General features: G+C 39.1%; 1 protein-coding gene across 3 annotated transcripts; it reads left to right on the top strand.

Moving 5' to 3' along the window:
- Positions 1-3,151: 3,151 nt before the first annotated feature.
- LOC116319004 (dihydroxyacetone phosphate acyltransferase-like) lies at positions 3,152-20,307 on the top strand. 3 transcript variants are annotated; one of them, XM_031738210.2, is made up of 16 exons: positions 3,152-3,234; positions 5,051-5,251; positions 5,344-5,520; positions 6,240-6,369; positions 6,501-6,628; positions 6,725-6,800; positions 9,359-9,510; positions 9,607-9,737; positions 10,468-10,709; positions 10,980-11,237; positions 11,321-11,400; positions 11,651-11,791; positions 14,564-14,663; positions 15,570-15,663; positions 15,781-15,842; positions 16,028-20,307. In XM_031738210.2, the coding sequence occupies exons 1-16, from the start codon at positions 3,223-3,225 to the stop codon at positions 16,093-16,095; spliced, it is 2,052 nt and encodes a 683-aa protein (XP_031594070.2). In that variant the 5' UTR covers positions 3,152-3,222; the 3' UTR covers positions 16,096-20,307. The 3 variants fall into 3 exon arrangements, 2 of the variants coding, with proteins under 2 accessions (XP_031594070.2, XP_039460581.1); XM_039604647.1 differs by lacking the exon at positions 3,152-3,234 and adding an exon at positions 4,889-4,969; XR_005609629.1 differs by lacking the exons at positions 15,781-15,842; positions 16,028-20,307 and adding an exon at positions 12,663-12,745 and having other exon boundaries at positions 15,570-15,608.
- The last annotated feature ends 1 nt before the right edge of the window (position 20,308 follows it).

Raw genomic sequence — 20,308 nt, 5'->3', positions numbered from 1 at the left:
CCATCTCATCAGTTAGCTGTTGTTTTCATATTAGTAATGTGAAGGCGAGAGTAGGACCTAAATGCAGGATTCAGAAACATGAGGGGTAGATTAAAGATGGATTTATTGAACTAAAAAAAAGTTCAAAATAAAATAAATAGCAAACCAGGAAAATCTAATCTTGGATACATTGGAGAAAACATATTGCAAGGGAGGACACAACTATGAGGGATGACACGAACAAAGGGAAACTCAGACAATATATACACACTAGGTAAATAGGAAGACAGGAAACACCAGGGAACACAACTGAACATCACACATGAGATAGGACGCTATCAAAATAAAACAGGAAGTAAAATGCATACACCATGACAAGGTGAATTAGTAATAAAATATGATTGACATACTACGTTAAGGTAAAACTTGATCAGTAGTGATCACTCTCTTTCCCAGATAGCAACAGACTCCGGGCAGCACACCCCACTGGCCCCCAGGATCCGCCTGCCTATGGACAGGGCACCATTAAACAGTGATCCCTTGTGAACCCACAGCAGGTCTTGTCAGCGAAGGAGGCTTTTTTAAATTTTCATTTTAAAATTTACTGGCTGCTTTCACACAGAACTGGGGAGGTACTTCTGTACTGTAAACTGTCGTGTCAAATATGCTTCCTTTATGGAGTTACCATTTCATTGAAAGTAATAATGAAGGTAACTGCTTTGTCTGAGTTTTTATTCAGAAATGTGAGATTGTGGCAAGTAAAGTTGGTTGATAACAAATTAGCTACTGGCATATTGGGTAATATAAGGGCCTGTCTCACCTTTGCACACTGCCTTGTTAAAATAAGGTAAATACAGTTTTAACTTTGCTTCAGCCAGCTGTGTATTTCAAATGTTGTGTGAACTGTCTGGGATAAAGTATGAACGTCCAATTTTCCTCCACTGAAGGAGTTGTTTTGTAAAGCCAGATGACGTCTTTTTTCAATGTCTACTGAGCGCCTAGTGTGGTTGTCCATCAGACCTTCGTGTACCGGCTATTTATAGTTCAAATGTGGTTGTTGTGGATGTCTTTTCAATGTCAAACTTACACTCATTTCAGAGATTGGAGGATATGTTTTCTATTGGCTACCATTTAATTTTTCTCTCACTTTGTTTACACCTTTGGATGCGTCTCCAGTTTTCATCTGCGGCTGAAACAATCAAATGAAGTTATTGGAAAATGATCTGGAACAGTACACCACCTTGTGAAATGGGACTAGATCATAACAGTTATGTGTAAAGGAAAGCAGAGTGACCAGCTGATGGAGATGGCACAGGCTCTTGGTGCTAAAACAAAAGTGAACAGCTACACGGTGGATTTTGAGCAATGTCCCCACCTTCTTAGCGTCACGGGCCCTGTGCAGCAGGCAGGACTAGAGGACCCAAAATGCAAACTCCAGAAGGCAAAAGGTAAACTCAAAAAACAGCTTTATTGCTGAACACCTGGAACAGACACTAACCAAACAGGAAATCCAAATTAAACTAAACAGAGAGGCAGACTGGCAGGCAGGCGGAACACAGTGTGGAATGAGGGAGAATGCAACACTGGATGGAAGAAAACAAAGTTCTTAAATACCAGTGTTGGTCAAGTTACTTGAAAAAAGTAATTAGTTACTAATTACTGATTACTTCTTCAAAAAATGAATCCTGTTACTGTACTGATTACTTATTTTCAAAAGTAATTAGTTACTTTGTTACTTTTTAAAAACATGATACACAACCTGAATACATAATAATAATAATTTTTTGTGTTTACACTCACTGTGTAAATCCAAATGCAGATGACTGAACTGAAAAGCTCGACTCTGTGGGGGTCAAAGTTTGCAGAACTAAGAACGCAGGTGGAATCTGTAGCTGTGCGTGTTCACGGAGCTTGCATTTTCACCTGTCGGACATCACTGACAACTTTAACCGTCTTAAGAACATTGCACAGGCCTTATTGACAGTATTAAATGTGTGTGTGAGCAGATTTTCTCTCACACGAACAGTGTCGTCAGCGCCTCCCGTAGCCGTCTGACTGCTGGACACTCAGAGACGAGACCAGAGATCACATTAACATGTGTATCCCTGTGTTAAAAAACATGCTATATTGGCCCCGTTTATTTTTTCTTATCATTGTTTTGAGGAGAACATAAATAGCATTTGCATTTTCTGTTGTATAGTTCCTTTGCTCTTGGTGTTCTTGTTATGGATAAAAAGTGTTTGTTTGTTTGCTTTGTTTTTTTCAAAATAGCTGATTTGCTTTGCCAACACCTGCGAACAAATATAGTTCTATAAAGTTGTTCTATAGTGTGTAACTGTTGATTTAGAGCATTATCAAATTTATTGCTAATGCAATAGTTGATATGGCACACTGACTTCTGAGGAAATTTTAGATGTCACTCTTCATCAGAAAGGTTGCCGACTCCTGCTGTACAGATACAATAATTTTGCTGCTGTAAAATCAGTGCATGCTTTTGCAGTTAATAAAAGGACAGGTAATGTTTGATCGCGCTGTTGCACACACAGCACGCTCATTTTCAATTCAAGTTGCCACAAGACAACTTACTAACGTGTACATAATAACCTAATACTCCTGTGTGCTATTGGTTTTCTTTGCATCAGCCAATTAATTTGTGTTTCTCCTACAGCTCCACATCGCTCAGGCGGCAAAAAATGCGCGTGCTCTTGGCGAGCTCGTTCCCGGCTTGGAACCAGCGCGCTCTGCCGTCAAGGGCGAGCATTGTTTAATGGTAGTCATGTGACTGATGCAAGCCAGATCCGTTTCAAAATTTTGATTAATAGTTAAATGTTGTTGTCGAGGGGCACAGGCAGGACTCCACACGCACACACACATAAAAAAAAATGCCTCAAGAAAAGGGTACTTGGGGCACCCATCGGGAAAGAGGCAGGGGCTCAAGCCCCGCTCTACACGTGCCTTTCAGTTAACGTTTAATTCCTGGTTATGTGCCATCCCAAAATATTCAGACATTTTTTCTACAATAGCCAAACTCCAGTTCACTTGAAACATCTATCCTACAAAATAGCGGAGGGGTTACTTGAGAGCAGAGGGATGAGCATTACAATATGGAGGAGGAGTTTCCAAAACCCAGCCACACCATTGGCCCAAGTACTGCATACATCACAAGTGTTGAGCGAAGATAGCGTCCAAGTACAAAAACCGAAAGTCAATGAAGCCAATCACTCGTGTTAGTGTCCATAAAGAATGACGAGTACGGTAAGAAGCAAGTTGTTAAAAGCGTCTGTTTTTATCGTCTTCTTTCGGGCCTGTCGACGCTTTTCTTTAAACCTTTCAAAGTTACCATGAAATGTTCTTCAAGCAGGGATGGTTTTTGCTGTTAATGACGCAGGCAGGGGTGTATGTAAGTGTATGTAAGCCGGTGTTGCTTAATAGTTTTTCACCAGCCAGTGTTGGCAGGTCACAGCAGCCTGCAGAATATAGCAGTGAGGAGATAATGACTTTTTACGGGGTTTCCTCGATAAACTTTGTATTCTTTATAGGATATTTATTTTCTCTTAACCCACTTTTCAAAATAAAAACAAAACCAAAAACGCAATTTTCCCTTATTGTAAAGAGAAACAGAAACTATAAATATCCACTGTATGTGATTCCGATTCTCATCACTTTTGCTTTGGCTAAAAGTGGTTTCGAAAGTATTTCGGGTGTCAAAAATTAAAAACAACCCCCCCCCCCAAAAAAAACCCCTGCTTATAATGTGAGGCGAACACAGTAGGCTACAGCATAATAGCAGATTAACTGGATAACTATAGCGATGTACAATTACAAAATAATTGTTCAAAAGAACCCGCTTGTGAATAGCAATCATCCGTCTTCTTTCTTTCTTTGTTCTTTCATTTTTGCTTGTATTGCTTCCGGTTTTGTAGCAAAGAAATTTTATTTTATATCCTCACCATTTGGTGCTGGATAACTGTTATGATAGTACTATCATAACAGTTATCCAGCACAAAATTACAGTTGGATCCATAATTACAATGACCCTTTTTTGTAGTTTTCCCTGTGTACACCATCACACTGGGTTATAAATCAGACGGCCTCACAGTGACTAAAGTACAGACCCCCAGGTTGTTTAAATTCAAGAGGTTTAACAGGGTAAAAAGCAATGAAGTAATGGAACAAACTAAAATCATTTAAAATCACTGAAGCCACCTTCAGTTGCTGCTTGTTTTGGGATATTTTCCATTCAGCTTTGTCCTCATTAAAAAACAAAACAAAACTATCCTCTATTGGGTAAGAGCAGATTATTGACTTGGCCACTAAAGAAAATCGTATTTCGTGACCTAAGAAACTCTTGGGTTGGTTTTGCAGTATTGATTGGATTGTTATCCGCATGCACTGTGAAGTGGTGTCCAATGAATTTTGCAGTGTTTGACTGCATCTGAACAGAAAGAGCAGCCCTGTACACTTCACAATTCATGTTGGTACTTCTAGTCAGTAGTCACATCATTAATAAATACTGATAAACTGGTACCACTGGCAGCCATACATGCCGATGCCATACCAAGGCCTCCAATATGTTTGACAGATGATTTGGTATGCTTGACTTAGTTGAGTTTAGAAATAATGCTGTGATAATGCACTTGAGCTGTCTTCTATTGCCTTTCAGCCTTTTGGTGTTGCAGCAATAGCCAGTGCATTCCTTTTTAGGAATGTAGGTGATTGTTGGTTTGGCCACCCCTAAAATTTTTTGCTATATCTCTGATAGGTTTATTAGGATCTTTCCACTTTACATTTTCCTGAAATTTCTTGTCAATTGTCAAATTAATTTGAACCTCTGAAAACAATATAAATGGGTGTAATTCCCGAATAGTTAATGAAATACTTTTGTTGAATCCCTTGAAGTAAAGCTGAAAGTCTGCGCTATAAAACGTGATGCTAATGGATCCAAAACAACGGTGTCCTGAGCTGCTGCCCACACCTCTGGACACCTCTGGTCTGTTGTTTTCTATCCTGTTACAGGTGTCCAACATCTTAACTTTACGACTTTTAACATAAACCTTACTCCTTCCTCCAGTGTAAAGATTCAGGCACTGCAAGCCTGAAGGATGATGAAGAGTTCACGGATATATTGGAGGAGAGGAGGCGTACCACTGATCTTGGTTATGCCCTGAGAACCTTTAATCCTCAACCATACAAAGGAGCCCCAACCCTTTCCACCTCCGACCTCAACAAAGCTGTACTGGAGTCCCAGTATCTGTGCTTTATTATCAAAGAGGTGAGTCTTTTTTTGTTTTTAAAGGCAATGAAGCTTTACACTATAGCGTTGTCAATATAGAGTGAGTCTTTTTGGCTCATATTCCCTCTTAGATTGCCATGGAGACGGGGTCATCCGTGGAGAAGGTGAAAGAAGATGCTTCTGTGATTTTGAAGGAAATGTCTCACAATCTGCAGCTGGGGTTTATCAGGCTAATGGGCTACACTCTAAACAAGGTGTTTAAGAGACTCTACAGGAGCATCTATGTCAACATGGAAGGACTCAACATGGTCAGGACTCATCAGAGTCAACACACTTTAATCAATTGTTTAACAGTTTGTTTCGACATATATAGTAGAATATATATATATATATATCTATATATATATATATATATATATATATATATATATATATATATATATATATATATATATATATATATATATATATATATATATATATATATATATATATATATATATATATATATATATATGTATAGTAAACCATTTTACCCCTCAGCGGGCAGGCAAGCAGGCAGGTAACGTGGACACCTAAGTTTGTGGGTTTGATAACTTGAAAACGAAGCATGTAGGAGTTTCAAATTAATACTGTAGGGGTATCTACTAAAAATCTCAGATGAGTTTGAATCTCATTGACCTTGACCTGAAGGCTGGAGGTCAGTGGTGTAATTTTCTGTACATCTTGTGAATCTGATAACTTGAGAATGACGACGTAGAATTTTGAAATTGATACAGTTGGTGCATCTACAAGGAGGCTGAGGGGTGAAACTGGCCACCACCAGTATTTTCATATATTTGCTGTAGGATTGGGAGGTTTGCCGTTTAACATACTTCAGCTACACAGTATTTTAGTAATTATATTTTACTTTTTAGCACTTAGGATGTTTTTTGTTCCATCTTACTAGTACTACGAATAGAACCTACTAGTGCAGTGTGTAATTTCACTGATTTCTGGAAAATTTGAATTTTTTGTGTCACTGCAGCTGAAGCAGGCCATCCAGGAGAGTCCTGTGATCTTGATACCCAATCACAGGAGTTATGTGGACTTCTTGATTATCTCCTACATCCTGTTCACCTACGACATCCCAGTACCTGTCATTGCTGCAGGAATTCGCAAGTATCTATTTATATTAAGACAACAAAATGTTTTTTTAATCATACTACATTATATCCAGTTAATTATAGTGTAGCAATAAAAAAAATATTTTTTTTTAAATTTTTGTCTCTTCTGCTCCATTTTAAAGGTCTTGCAGACGTGACGATTATTGGAGGGATTCTGCGTCGCTCTGGAGCTTTTTATATCCGACGAGCAATTGGCTCTGACAAGCTGTACTGGGCGGTGCTTTTAGAATACGTACAAACAATTGTCAGGGTAAGACGATGACTTTTCAGCATATTCCCTAATGCATCTTTGGTAATCAACTTCAATCAAAACAAGGGTTCCAACAGCATAATGTGTTTTCTGTAGACAGGATATGCTCCTTTGGAGTTTTATGTAGAAGGTTTCAGGAGTCGCACACTGAAGTCTCTGGTGCCAAAACTTGGTAAGTGTCCAAATTTAACACCTTGTTTTTTGGAGGGTTTTTTTTGTTTTGCTTTCTGTCCTGCTTAATTTCATTATGTAACTAGGCTAAATTATACTTTAACTGACTGGTTCAAAAATATCACTTGACTCTGCCTTGTGTAGTAATTGATGGATGAAACTTGCTTATCTTTTAGTGCTGCCATTTATTAATTGGATAAGAACTAAATATGTACTGGCCAGGCAGGCTGACTCATTGCAGGTGACTTAAACACAGAACACTCAGGCTCATCCCTCATAATCTGGCAATGTTTTAATGCTGAAAACTAATATAACAAGTACATTAATATAAATATTGTGTACCTGGATAAGAACAGAATATGTACTGGTCAGGTAGGTTATATAATTGTAGTGTGCTGTGTTTGAGCCGCATGCAAAGGTAATAGCATATTATGGCAACATAGTAGCTTGCTAGCTAAGCTAGCCAGTGTACAATACTATTATGTGACTGTTTTAGCACCGCACACTGGCAACAATTCACCTGAACTCTTCTTATTAACAGTCAGACAATTTGCAGTGGCCATATGCTTATCATCAGAAGGCATAGCTTACATTTTCACTGCTATATAGATGACACCCAACTTTATCTATCCATGAAGCCAGATAACACACACCAAGTAGTTAAACTGCAGAAATGCCTTAACCCTCTCAAGGCAGGCGTTGCAGATTTGCAACAGTGAAAAACTAACAACCTAATTACCCCACATACATATTTTATGAGTTTTTTTTACTCAGAAGTACCACTGCAAGACTTGGTTGTGCATTAGCAACAAAAAACTTAATTTGAGCCTGAGAGGGTTAAAGACATAAAACCCTGGATGTCCTCTAATTTTCTGCTTCTAAATTCAGATAAAACTGAGGTTGTTGTACTCGGGCCTGAAAATCTTAGAAATATGGTATCTAACCAGATTCTTACTCTGGATGGCATTACCTTGGCCTCCAGTAACACTGTGAGGAACCTTGGAGTCATTTTTGACCAGGATATGTTCTTCAATGCACATATTAAACAAATATGTAAGACTGCTTTCTTTCATTTGCGCAGTATCTCTAAAATGAGAAATATCCTATCTCAGAGTGACGCTGAAAAACTAGTTTGTGCATTTATGACTTCTAGGCTGGGCTACTGTAATTCACTATAATCAGGATGTCCCAAAAACTCTCTGAAAAGCCTTCAGTTAATCCAAAATGCTGCAGCAAGAGTACTGACAGGGACTAGAAAGAGAGAGAATATTTCTCCTATATTGGCTTCCCTTCACTGACTCCCTGTTAAATCCAGAACTGAATTTAAAATCCTGCTCCTCAGATACAAGGTCTTGAATAATCAGTCCCCATCTTATCTTAATGACCTTATAGTACCATATCACCCTATTAGAGCACTTCGCTCTCACACTGCAGGCTTACTTGTTGTTCCTAGAGTATTTAAAAGTAGAATGGGAGGCAGAGCCTTCAGTTTTCAGGCCCCTCTTCTGTGGAACCAGCTTCCAGTTTGGATTCGGGAGGCAGACACTGTCTCTACTTTTAAGATTAGGCTTAAAACTTTCCTTATTTCTAAAGCATATAGTTAGGGCTGGATCAGGTGACCCTGAATCCTCCCTTAGTTATGCTGCAATAGGCATAGGCTGCTGGGGGATTCCCATGATGCATTGAGTATTTCTTCTCCAGTCAGCTTTCTCACTCAACATATGTTAATAGACCCTTTCTTGAATCACACTCGTTATTATCCCTGGCTCTCTTCCACAGCGTGTATTTTATCTTGTCTTTCTTTTCTTACCCCAACCAGTCGCAGCAGATGGCCGCCCCTCCCTGAGTCTGGTTCTGCCGGAGGTTTCTTCCTGTTAAAAGGGAGTTTTTCCTTCCCACTGTCGCCAAAGTGCTTGCTCACAGGGGGTCATATGATTGTTGCGTTTTTCTCTGTATGTATTATTATAGGGTCTACCTTACAATATAAAGTGCTTTGAGGCGACTGATGTTGTGATTTGGCGCTGTATAAATAAAACTGAATTGAACTGAATTGAATATCCTCCATATAGTGGTTGCACAAATACCAAAATCTAATGATCATGCACAGTGCTGTGATATACAACCCACCTCAGGCTTGTCCCTCGTAATCTGGCAATGTTGTAATGCTGCCAGTGGTATTAATCCACTGCCTATGAGAAAAGGGCGCCATTGAGTCAGTAAACATCACAATACACAAATACATCGTGGTTAACATGGCAAGTGGAATCACATACAACATAAACACTGTTACAATTAAATATACATGTGATGGACTTTCTCTGTTTTGCTTTTCTGAAAGCTCTTCTCCACGACCCTAATTACAGAGCTCTTTATCTGGTTAATGATTTATGTTTAGGTCATATTGTCCTGCATTGGCATGTTTTTCTATTATTTTAGTCCTCTTAAACTGAAGGGTTGTACTCTGAAAGTTTAGGATATTTTAAGTGTTAAAAGTCAAACAAGTTTACTGGTCATTTCATGTATAATTTTAATATTTATTGTTCACCTTTTTTTCTGCAGGTATGATGGACATGGTGCTGGAGCCATACTTTAAAGGTGAGGTGTTTGACATTACCCTGGTGCCCATCAGTATCAGCTATGACAGAGTGTTGGAGGAGTCATTGCTTGCACTTGAGTTGTTGGGTGTCCCCAGACCACAAGAAAGCATCACCGTAAGTTTCAGCCTCATTTATGACTTGATAAAAAATAATCTTTGGTTCTGAAAGATATGAAACTACATGCTTCTTGCCCTCACTATTTCCCTGCAGGGACTCTTTAAAGCTAGCGGAGTCCTGCAGGATGATTATGGCTGCATGCATGTGAACTTTGGCCGCCCCTTGTCTGCCCGACAGCTGTGTGAAGGAAAGATAAATTGGAGCGAGTACAACCTCATACCAAGGTACAGATTTACCCTTTTTTTTTTCTTTTTTTGCCAATATCACACATGGCTGTAGGTACAAATATGAATATTGAGTATCTACCAACCAAAGTCTAAATACAAAAAGTCTATAGAGTCTATAAAGTCTAAGTACTAAATAACTTAAATTACTGTAATTTATCATCTATATATTCTTTGAATGTAATCTCCATTAGTTGTATACAGGTAATTCAACTGAAGAATATAAAAACCTTTACATTTTAAAATTGTAATTTTATAAAGTTTTTACTTACAGTGAGTAATGAACCACCACTGTGCAATACCAAATTCTATGTGCAATAACCCAACTGTATATACACAACACTATTTATTACATATTACTCTTTTAAAACCGGCTTGTATATTTGTACATTTTATATATATATATATTTTTCTCTCTGTTAATACTGTATATAGTGCTGTATATAGTATATAGTGCTGCAGAACTGTGCCCCCCCCCAGCATGTTTGCACTGAGTAGGAGATGCTCTGTATCTCATTGTACAACCGTATAGTGACAATAAAGGCATTCTATTCTATTGTATTCTAAAAAACTAAACTAAAATGACTTGGTAAAATGCACCAAATTAACAAAAACATTAACAAGTTTAATAATGATATAACTTAAATTAATATTTGTGTCATTGTAAACCTTCAAAACTTCAAGGCACAGCCTGTATATAACTTTAGAATCTGTCTTGTTTTCTATTCAGAAATCTTCCCCAGAGGCCAACTGCAGAGACCCAGGACTGTGTGAACTGGCTGGCCCATTTGATTGTGCGAACCCAGGAGGAGGGCTCTTTGATCAGCCCTTGGTCTCTGGTGGCCTGCCTGTTGCTCCAGACTCCATTCACAACTTTAACGGAAGAGGGTCTGCAGTGGCATCAGCTCACAGAAAAAACCCTCTGGCTCAGGAAGCTGGTGCTGGATTTCGGGGCCCGTCTGAACTGGCCTGGTGGGTGGGCCAGATAGATTTCAAAGATATCAATTTATTTTAATTATACTGTGTAGAAAAGCAGCAGCATCAAGCTTAGGGCTAAGATCAATATAGGCTTTGCTTATAATGGGCCTTATAATGGTCTCACTTCACAGGTGTCCTGTGTGTGAACATTGACACATGCAGGCACATGTGCACACTTAAACACACACACACACATGACTTTCTGAAGGTCATGTGACCCTCAAACTTGAAACCCAGAGATAATGTGAAGGTTGCATTTTCCAGCACACATCCCAGACTCAGAAGTGATGTCATCCACCGTGGCTCTTCATCACTCCATTGTCCATCATAAAGAGGACCGCATCTACCTGGTTCAGGGTGAAGACTCTGCGAGGCAAGATCCACTCAGCCCAGAGGAAGGTGTGATGAGGATGGCAGTAGTGGTGCTGATGCTGGTTTCCTACAGGAATCAGGCGTTGCATGTCTTTGTGCGTCCAGGAATACTTGCTATAGCCATCCACATCACAAAAAGCACACGGAAGGGTAAGAGTTAGGTGCAGTTACAGATTCTCAGTCTCATGAATGGACATATCTTGTTTAGCTGTGACCCATTTTTCTGTTCACAGATGAGCTCTTCAACTTCTTCTGCTTCCTGCGGGACGTCTTCTCAGATGAATTTATCTTTATCCCTGGCAGGGCAGCGCAGGTAACATGTTTGTCAGGATCAGCATTATTTTGTGCATGAATTGAGTCAAGGGCAAGGTCACTGTAGCCTCTCATTTATCCCATTCTTGGGAAAAGCTGACCAAAGAAATTTTGGGCTTATGGTCCTTAAGTTTTTTGCTACTGTCATAATCATACACACTTGTATGCTTAACCATGAGATAGATTATTATTATCGTGGGTATATATTTATTGTTACTCATATTGCATATATCTGTCTCTCCATTATTTAGGACTTTGAGGAGGCATGTTCACTCCTGCAGAAATGTGGAGCAGTCCACACCAGTCAGCAGGAAGTGACCGTGTTGGAAACCGGGCTGGAAGTGTTATCCTTTCTGCAGAAGCTACTGCAACCCTTCTTAGACTCATATCAGGTCCTTTTAACTTGAGTATCTCTCTCTGTGATTAAGTGTATTTAGTGAGGAGTGACAGTTGTGAACAACATATTATGCACACCGGTTGTTCTGAGCAGAACTGAATCCAGAATTCTCCTCCTACAATTTTAATTTGGAACTTTATTTGATTACAAACACCACTTTTGTCAGATAGTTTTATTAGCTTGACATGCTGCGACGTACACTAATTGCAACTGTTTTCAACCCCACATTAATTTGTTTAAAGAATGAACTTGTTGTATAGATTAGTTTAATTCTACTTTAAGCAACAATCACATAATCCTATTTCATCATTAGAGATTTCAAAGAATAGAAATGACAAGTTCTAGGTAGGGTGACAGAAGCCCTGAGGTGAAGATAAAGCCCTTCAGATAACAATCTTGCTTTCCTAATCACCAGCTGTGCATGAAACTTCAAGGGGTTTAGATTGAGAGAAACAGAAATGTATGAAATCTAAGCAAAAGAAAGAAAAGTCATAATCTTTGGCAAAAAAAGAGCACACGTGCATTTGCTTCTTCTCAAATCCAGTCACTCTTTCACTTTTAATCCAGAAAGTTGTGGATCTTTTGAATGGTTTCCTCCTGCTGACCCAGAGCATCCAGCATAAACGACTACTTTGGTCCAAATCTGTCTATCTTGCTCTCCAGTTTATTCTTCATATTGCAGAGGCGACATGAAGCATCAGGGTAAATCAGGGGTAAAATCAGGGGTAAAGTGGCCCACATGAATACCATGATGCTCCCCAGCGTGGAAATCAATATGCAGCTGGCAGTCATGATCAAAATGATAAACGCTGAAGGTTTCTGCTTCTTAAAGTTGATTGCAGCTCCATTCTCCTCGACCCACACAGAAACCATGGACAAGGCCGACACCACAGCTATGGCTACGAACGTCCCTGGAGGGTTCAGGATCCCAACGACGAGGAAAACAGCGGTGACCAAAGCCATTTAATTAGTTTGATAGTAAAGCAGGTTGCTGACAACTCTGTTGTTCCATTTCGCAAAATCCGAGCCAGGAAAGAAGTAGGTCCACGGTCGGAGCGGTGTCAGCTCCACTCTAGCCATCATTCCTGCCCCGTTTAAATATAGAGGCAGCATGGTGGTGTGGTGATTAGCACTGTTGCCTCACAGCAAGAAGGTCCTGAGTTCGCTTCCACCACCTGCCCAGGGCCTTTCTGTGTGGGGTTTCTACCCATGTTTGGTGGCTTCCTCCCACAGTACAAAGATGTGGGGTTAGGTTATTTTTTAATTCTAAATTGCACGTAGGTGCAAATGTTTATCTGCCTCTATGTGTTAGCCCTGCAACAGACTGGCGACCTGTCCAGGGTGTACCCTGCCTCTTACCCTATAGGTGATCCTCACAAGAATGAGTGAAAGCAGACGGATTTACTGATTTTATTTTTAAATATATGAACTGATTTTTTTAATACTTTGAATGTACAGTATTTTCGTCCATGACTGTCTAAAGTCTAGAAGCCATGGACACCAAATGTTGTACTTTCTCCCTTGAGTTGTTCTGCCAGGCCTTTACTACAGCCTCCTTCAGCTGCTGCTTGTTTATGAGGCTTTCACCCTATGAGTTTTGTCTTCATTAACTAAGGAGCATGCTCTACTGAGTTGAGGTCAGATGACTGATTTTTACCGACCATTTCTTTGTTGATAAAACTCTTAGATTGCTAGTGCCGTCTCAGATGTTTTCTGCCAAAGTCTAATCTGGCCTTCCTCTTTCATGTGTAATCAGTGGTCTACACCTAAACATTCTTGAAGGCTTTCTGGATTCAACACTGACCATGATAAAACCTACCTTCCTGAGAGTGTTCTTGACTTGGTTAGATGTTGCAAAGTTGTTATTCTTAACAATCAAAATAATTCCATCACCATCTAGTTTAAGTTGTCTTTTGTGATCTTTCAGATGTTTTGGTAGTGGATTTTATAGCTGGTGCAACCCTTCCGTTCACTAGTGGTTTGGCCATTCCTAAAGTTTTTTTGCTATCTCTCTGTTGGGTTTATGTGGGTTTTTCAGCCTAATGATGGCTCCCTCACTTGAGGAGAAAACCACAAAAAGTGTCAATGTCCAACAAATTATGGACCTTTTAGTGTGATCTAAGAAATGTCATTAAACATGAATCACTTTAAAAATGTTATCAGATAATATTTATGACTAACAATCATGGCATAGTTTCTAACAACATGAAAGGACATGCTGTACTCTCATCTTTTAAACTTATAAAATTTAAATATTTTCACTTCACTAATATTTTCACATTTTATGACCATAAACCAAAACTTTATTAAAAACTTGATTTATAGAATTTGAAAACTTTTTGTCTTTAGTAAGACAAATACAGCTTTGTCAACTTCATGGTTTGCCTGCATACAGCACAAATATATTAAGATCATCTTTAGAGAGGGGGTGCAGTTCACATCACAGAGTCTGAAGAGATACTAAACATGTCCTACTTATGTGCTTTAAAATTGGTATTCCAAACGTCAATTACAACTTTATTTTAGTCTTGTGTGTAATGTTTATAGACTTACAGATGCATAGTAAAATAATTAATCACAACTTTACAGTCACCATGGTCGGATGGTTTACAACTAAACCATTAACCATTTAGAAAACATTACCAATCATTTTATTGTTAGCAGTTGTTAATATTGTTAATTTACTATTGACTACATTTTATTAAAGTATTAGCTAATTAGTTTCTTCTTTAATTCACTGGAATGTTTTTTTTTTCTAATTGTCCAGCTGATGTTCAGGTACCTGTGTGAAAAGGAAGATCACGTGTTTACTGAGGAACAGTTCCTACCTGATGTGCGAAACCTGGCTACAAAACTCATCCACTCAGGTAAAATTGAGTCTGTGGAATGACCTCTGACCAATAGAGTCCTCTCCCACCTGGTAACTAGGGATCAAGTACTGGTTCTTGTAGAGAACTGGTTCCCATTAGCCCAGATGCTTGGAATCGTTAGTCAGCCTGCTTATCAGTCCCGTTTATTGACTCTTGCACTCTCGCTACAATCAGCTGATTTTAGTTTGTGTGTCGAATTGGAAAAGTAATGTCCATATCCACGCTGGAGACAGTCTCCAGCGTGGATATGGACATTACTTTTCCAATCTGCATTATACTGTTAATACAACTTAGGCTCTTTGCAAGCACCTGCACAGACAGCATGCTAATGCTAAGCTACCCAAGAACCAAGAGTTACGTTAAAGCTGAGTAAATGCTGACCCCAGCACCCTGATAAAGTGAGCCTTCATTTGCGGTGAAGCCGCTGCTGAACTTCAACAGGTAACAAACTGATGAGCAGTCAGGCTGCTACCTCTGTTTCTACCTGTTCATCTTTCTAGAGTCACTGTGACGATCACTTTAAAATCTCTTTGTGCTGGTTTTTATCTTTGATTTGTGTTGTCAGCTTTGTGTTCATAGCGAAATACTTAGAGAAAGATCACTTTTGTAATGAGTAGAATAACAAATGTCTTTCTCCTCGGTGTAGTTAAGTAATGTACTTTTTTACTTTACTTTTTTGAGTAATGATCCCAACACTGATCACAACTAAGATAGGAAATTTGTAATTAATTTACATGAATGTAATGTCATTGATATGCTGCTTAGAGATGGTCGCGACTCTCGAAGTGGAGCCAGTGAGAATCAATAATGGAATCGCAAAATTCTTATAAATTCCCATCCCTACTGGTAACTTGCAGATAACTTACAGTTTGTGGGGTGCTTGTTTGTTTGGTTTTTTTGCAGGTGACCTTCACACCTTTGAAGTCCTGTCTTCTGACATGCAGAAAAATGTTCTTTCTGCACTGCGGAGACTGGAGGCGGTGACGAAGTTGAGGGCGTGAGTAATGAGATTAAACCTACATCGCTGTTTGCTTTTAAACTCATTTTCTTTGCTGGTTGAGGAGCTGTCCATAATGCTGATGCCAAAGTTACACATGCACTCCTCTCATCTCAGGTCCCAGCAGAAGGAATACAAAGTGAACAAAGCAGCTGTCAGCAGAACTGGTGACATACTCTGTAAGTTTATTTGTGATATTCCAGTAACGATAAAGGGTTTTTTTGTGCGTCTTGAGAATTATTATTTATTTTACCTTGCTGTCTTTAAATATACTGATTATAAAATGTCTTTACTGTGGTTGAGTTTGCTATTCTGTTTAGTACAGTAGACTAAGGGATCCTTTTTTCCTGTTCTCTCACTGTAGCTGGGAAAGTCCCTCTTGAGAGCCTCCACACTACACCTGACGCAAGACTTCAGTGTCAAGTGGAATAAATTCATCCTCAGTATCAGCTCACAGCCCCCTCCCCAATGAACTTACCTGTCTATTCGTTACTTCTACCTCATTGTCATCCCTGTGGTCTCTTTATCTTTACACAGTCAAATCGGTACAAATGCAGTCTGCGCTCACAGGCAAAATACTTGATCCCGGATGCTGGCCAGACTTAATCTACTGAATGGTGGCTACCTCTGTGTCCTTTATAGACCTGAGAGGGCTGAGATGAAGCTAAACGCCCTGCAGGATAAATGCTGGTAATATAAAGGTGGCCTATTACTGATTTTGTTTCACTTTAACCAGAATCAGTAGGTGAATACTAACATTTAGGTTAAGATAACTGTACTTTCCATTGCTGATCCTGTGTTTTGCCATAGATGTATTGTTTACTTCGATAGATGTATGACTAACTGAGAAAATTAATAAGAGAGCACTTTAATTAAACTTGGTTGCCAGTAAGATTTGGCATAAAACACTTAAAGAATGTTGCAATAAGGCTCTAAACACCATAGCAAGCAAAGATCTCAGGTTTTGTTTGAGACATTTTTTTTCTTAACATTTCCACAAAGGTGAAACAAATGTAACAAAATGCACCATAGTTGTCTTTCCCTACCAATTCCCCTCAACAATGAATGAAAACCAGAAGTCAGAGTTCAATCTCCTGCCCTCCCTGTAAACCAGTCAACACTGTGATGTACTTCTAACCCGTCAGCAGTTAGAAGAAGGCCCCTTATGTACCAATCAGCCACAGGAAAAAGATTATCTGTACATGGGTGGCACGTCGACCTTGATGCATAAAGCACTCATGGGTCTTGACAAAACATAGAGATGTATTACAACACTTTGGAACTGAGCGCTGCTCCCCTCATGTTGGGCACTGTCTACACACCACACACATGCCCTCGAGGAAGTGTAGTGTGCCTTTCCTGGCCAGGGGTTCGCTCTGATGGATGTAGCCGGGGAGAGATTGGCCCTGCTGAGCATGGTTGACCCAGTTATACGCACTGTCAGCGAAGTGCGTGGTGGCTCAGTGCAGAGGGAGCGGGCCCAGGTACAGGTGACAAGCGGCTTTGGTCAGAGCATGGAGCAGCTGCAGCTCAAGCACAACGTTGCATGGAGATAAGAAGGTAACAGCTGGAGTCTAAATTGTCTAAACCGCAGACAACGCCTGCCACTGGATTAAAGTCTGCTCACAAGCCGGCTGGGCGGCGGGTATCCCGAGCATGCAAAGCGAGACCTTTCAGCTAGTAAATGAAGAACCGGAGAACCACCTGACCTAAAGCACAAATCGTTCACTCTGTAAATAAAGACTTATCCCCCCCGTCAATCAAGCATCAGGCTTCTTAGAATAGGATTTTTTCTTTCTCATTTTGTCTCTCATAGTTGAGGTTTACCTATGATGAAAATTACAGGCCTCTCGCATCTTGCACAGTTGGTGGCTGACTAAATAATTGTTTGCCCCACTGTATAATGCAAATGCTCTTTGAACGTTGTACTCCTCTTGAAAGGAATTTTATTATTTATTATTTTACATTTTAACATGGATTTCAACACTTTTATATTTCACACAATAAGTTAATTAATAAAGCAATCAATACAGTAAATTGTAAAATAACAAAAAACCCCATATGTACTGAATAAATAAATAAATAGGCATAAGATGAATCGTGTTTGTTTATAAATAATTTGTAGTCCTATGCATCATGTTGATAACCAAAATGTTAATATTTGTAAATAAAAAAAAATATTACTTTTATCAATCATTTAAATTTCCTGCACTTGTGATGACGTCCACATGACGTTCAAAAAAATTACCAAGTCCAAAGTTCAAATGTTGAGTACTTTATGGACGATGTCCAGAATTGGCCATGGACTGGTGGACCCAATATAGACACGATCTGCATGTCTAATGTTTAGTGAGGTGAGAGTCATGTTTCCCAGGCTGCCACTGATGACATCCTAAACCTGCAGGAGATAGAGGATGTTCAAGAAGCTGTGCTACTGTCCCTGTCCAAGAAGATGATCCTACTGCTGCTTCATGTAAACAAAACTGATTTTGATAGAGGAGGATTAGTTAGCATGTGAAAACTGATGTTTTCCAAAACCTGGACTAACAGATGAAGCGGCGTTTCATGTCCAGAGATGGCAAACAGAAGGTGAAGCACTTTGATTGCATATTGAGTCAAACACAGTTCTCAGTGCTTCCCACAGATTTAGATTCTTTTTGTGGGGTGTGGTGTACAAGCTTTCTTAAATAATCTAATAAGACAGTTCAAAAGAGTCTGTCCAACTGCAGTTGAGTGATTTAGGACAGTCACAGCTGGTAAAGGAAAAAATAGGAGCCATAAAGGTCTGGGGCTAGCAGCTGTTCATTTACCTACATCTTAAAATCTCTTTGTAGGAAACACTGGTTCTTTGTTATAAAACTGTGAAACATGAATTCTGGACAATCTGACAGTTTTCCTTAGTTTTGGTCATCTAAATTGCAAATAACATTTTTAAGTGTAACTGCATAAGACTAATGTCTGAATGCCTGGAAATATGTTGTTGGGTTACAATGTTTCAGGCTCTCCAGGTGTACCCTGCTTCTTGCCCTATGCTAGTTGGAACAGGCTCCCCCGCCAGAAACTCTGAATTGGATAAGTGGAAGAGAAAGGACGGATGGAACTATAGATGGACAAAATAAAATAAAATAAAGAGTAAAATACCGTGGCCTGCTCCCTTGTTATCCTCTATGTACATATGTTGTCTGCATCTCCATCTGTTCGCTGTCTCATCGCCCACTAAAGCGATGTCTTCCTTGTGAGTTCTGTGTTGTCTGTGTTTTTCCCTGGTCTTCTCCAGAGTTTCTTAGCTTCCAGGTTTTGCACTTCCCAAGTTGCTAGTTTGTTCCCTTGCATTAGTTTTTGCACTTTTGTATTTTAGTGAGTTTTCTGAATGTTAATTTACCCGTTTGTTTCCAAGTCCTGCTATTGGGTAATGCCTTGCCTGCCACACAGCCAAATGGTGACATTTATGGGTCAACTTAAATGTAAATCAGTTTGTTGAGAAATTAAAATATTATTTGCATATAATATTTCTTAGGAACATCTCTTTAATACTCCAGGGTAATGACTTTAATCTTAACATTATAATATAATATTAAACTAGGAAATTGCTTAAGACAATAAAATTAAACATCACAACATTTCCTTAGGTTATTAATTAGTATATAATCCAGTAAGATTTCTTAGTTTACAGATTAACAGAACTATCTAAGTTTCATATCAGAAATGATTATTTAATAGCTTGAGTACAAGATGTAACTGCTTTTTGACATATATACATGTGTGACTGTGAAATAGTTACACTTCGCCTCAACATGTTTGAACCTTTGTTTCAAAACTGTTTTTTGTTATTTGTTTTTTAAGATTTGTTCAAAATACCATAAAAAAGTTACGAGACTGAAACTTAGTTTAATTTTATCATTCACACATCACCTATACACACGTGTATCTGTAAAACAATGACATAAAAAATTGTATAGATTAAAGTTAAAAGGTTTAACACAAATTTAACCACTGCATGCTATTAACTATTTAATCTAAAAAGCAAATTATTACCAGTGAACTGGTAACAACTGCATCCATGGGAGAAACCCACCACTGACATGCTGTAGACAAAAAGAATGCAAGACTTGACTCACATTTGGCAGAAAACATCTTGATGATCCCCAAGACTTTTGGGAAAATACTCTGTGGACTGACGAGACAAAAACCTTTTGGAAGATGTGTGTCCCATTACATGTGGTGTAAAACTAACACAGCATTTCAGAAAAGGAACATCAAACCAACATCAAACCAGCAGTAAATTATCGTGAGACCTGGAAAACTTGCTGTGGTAAATGGAACAATAAATTCTGCTGTCTACCAAAACATCCTGAAGGAGAATGTCCAGCCATCTGTTTGTGACCTCAAGCTGAAGCGCACTTGGGTTTTGCAGCAGGACAATCATCCAAACCACAGCAACAAGTCCACCTCTGAATGGCTGAAGAAAAAGAAAATGGAGAATTTGGAATGGACCAGTTAAAGTCCTGGCCACCCTTAGCAGTTGTTGCTGCTAAGGGTGGCCAAACCAGTTATTAGGTTTATGGGGCAATCACATTTTCACACAGGGCCCTAAAGTTTTGGATTTTTTCCCCTAAATACCGTCATTTAGAAACTGCATTTTGTG

Source organism: Oreochromis aureus, linkage group 20, assembly GCF_013358895.1.
Source record: "Oreochromis aureus strain Israel breed Guangdong linkage group 20, ZZ_aureus, whole genome shotgun sequence".
Classification (NCBI taxonomy): Eukaryota; Metazoa; Chordata; class Actinopteri; order Cichliformes; family Cichlidae; genus Oreochromis; species Oreochromis aureus.
This window is presented reverse-complemented; position numbering and strand designations above follow the sequence as displayed.

Coding starts and splice junctions, on each gene's coding strand:
- LOC116319004 (XM_031738210.2), top strand. Junction 5,252..5,343: donor TGTGCTTTATTATCAAAGAG/GTGAGTCTTTTT, acceptor ATTCCCTCTTAG/ATTGCCATGGAGACGGGGTC. Junction 11,792..14,563: donor CCTTCTTAGACTCATATCAG/GTCCTTTTAACT, acceptor CTAATTGTCCAG/CTGATGTTCAGGTACCTGTG.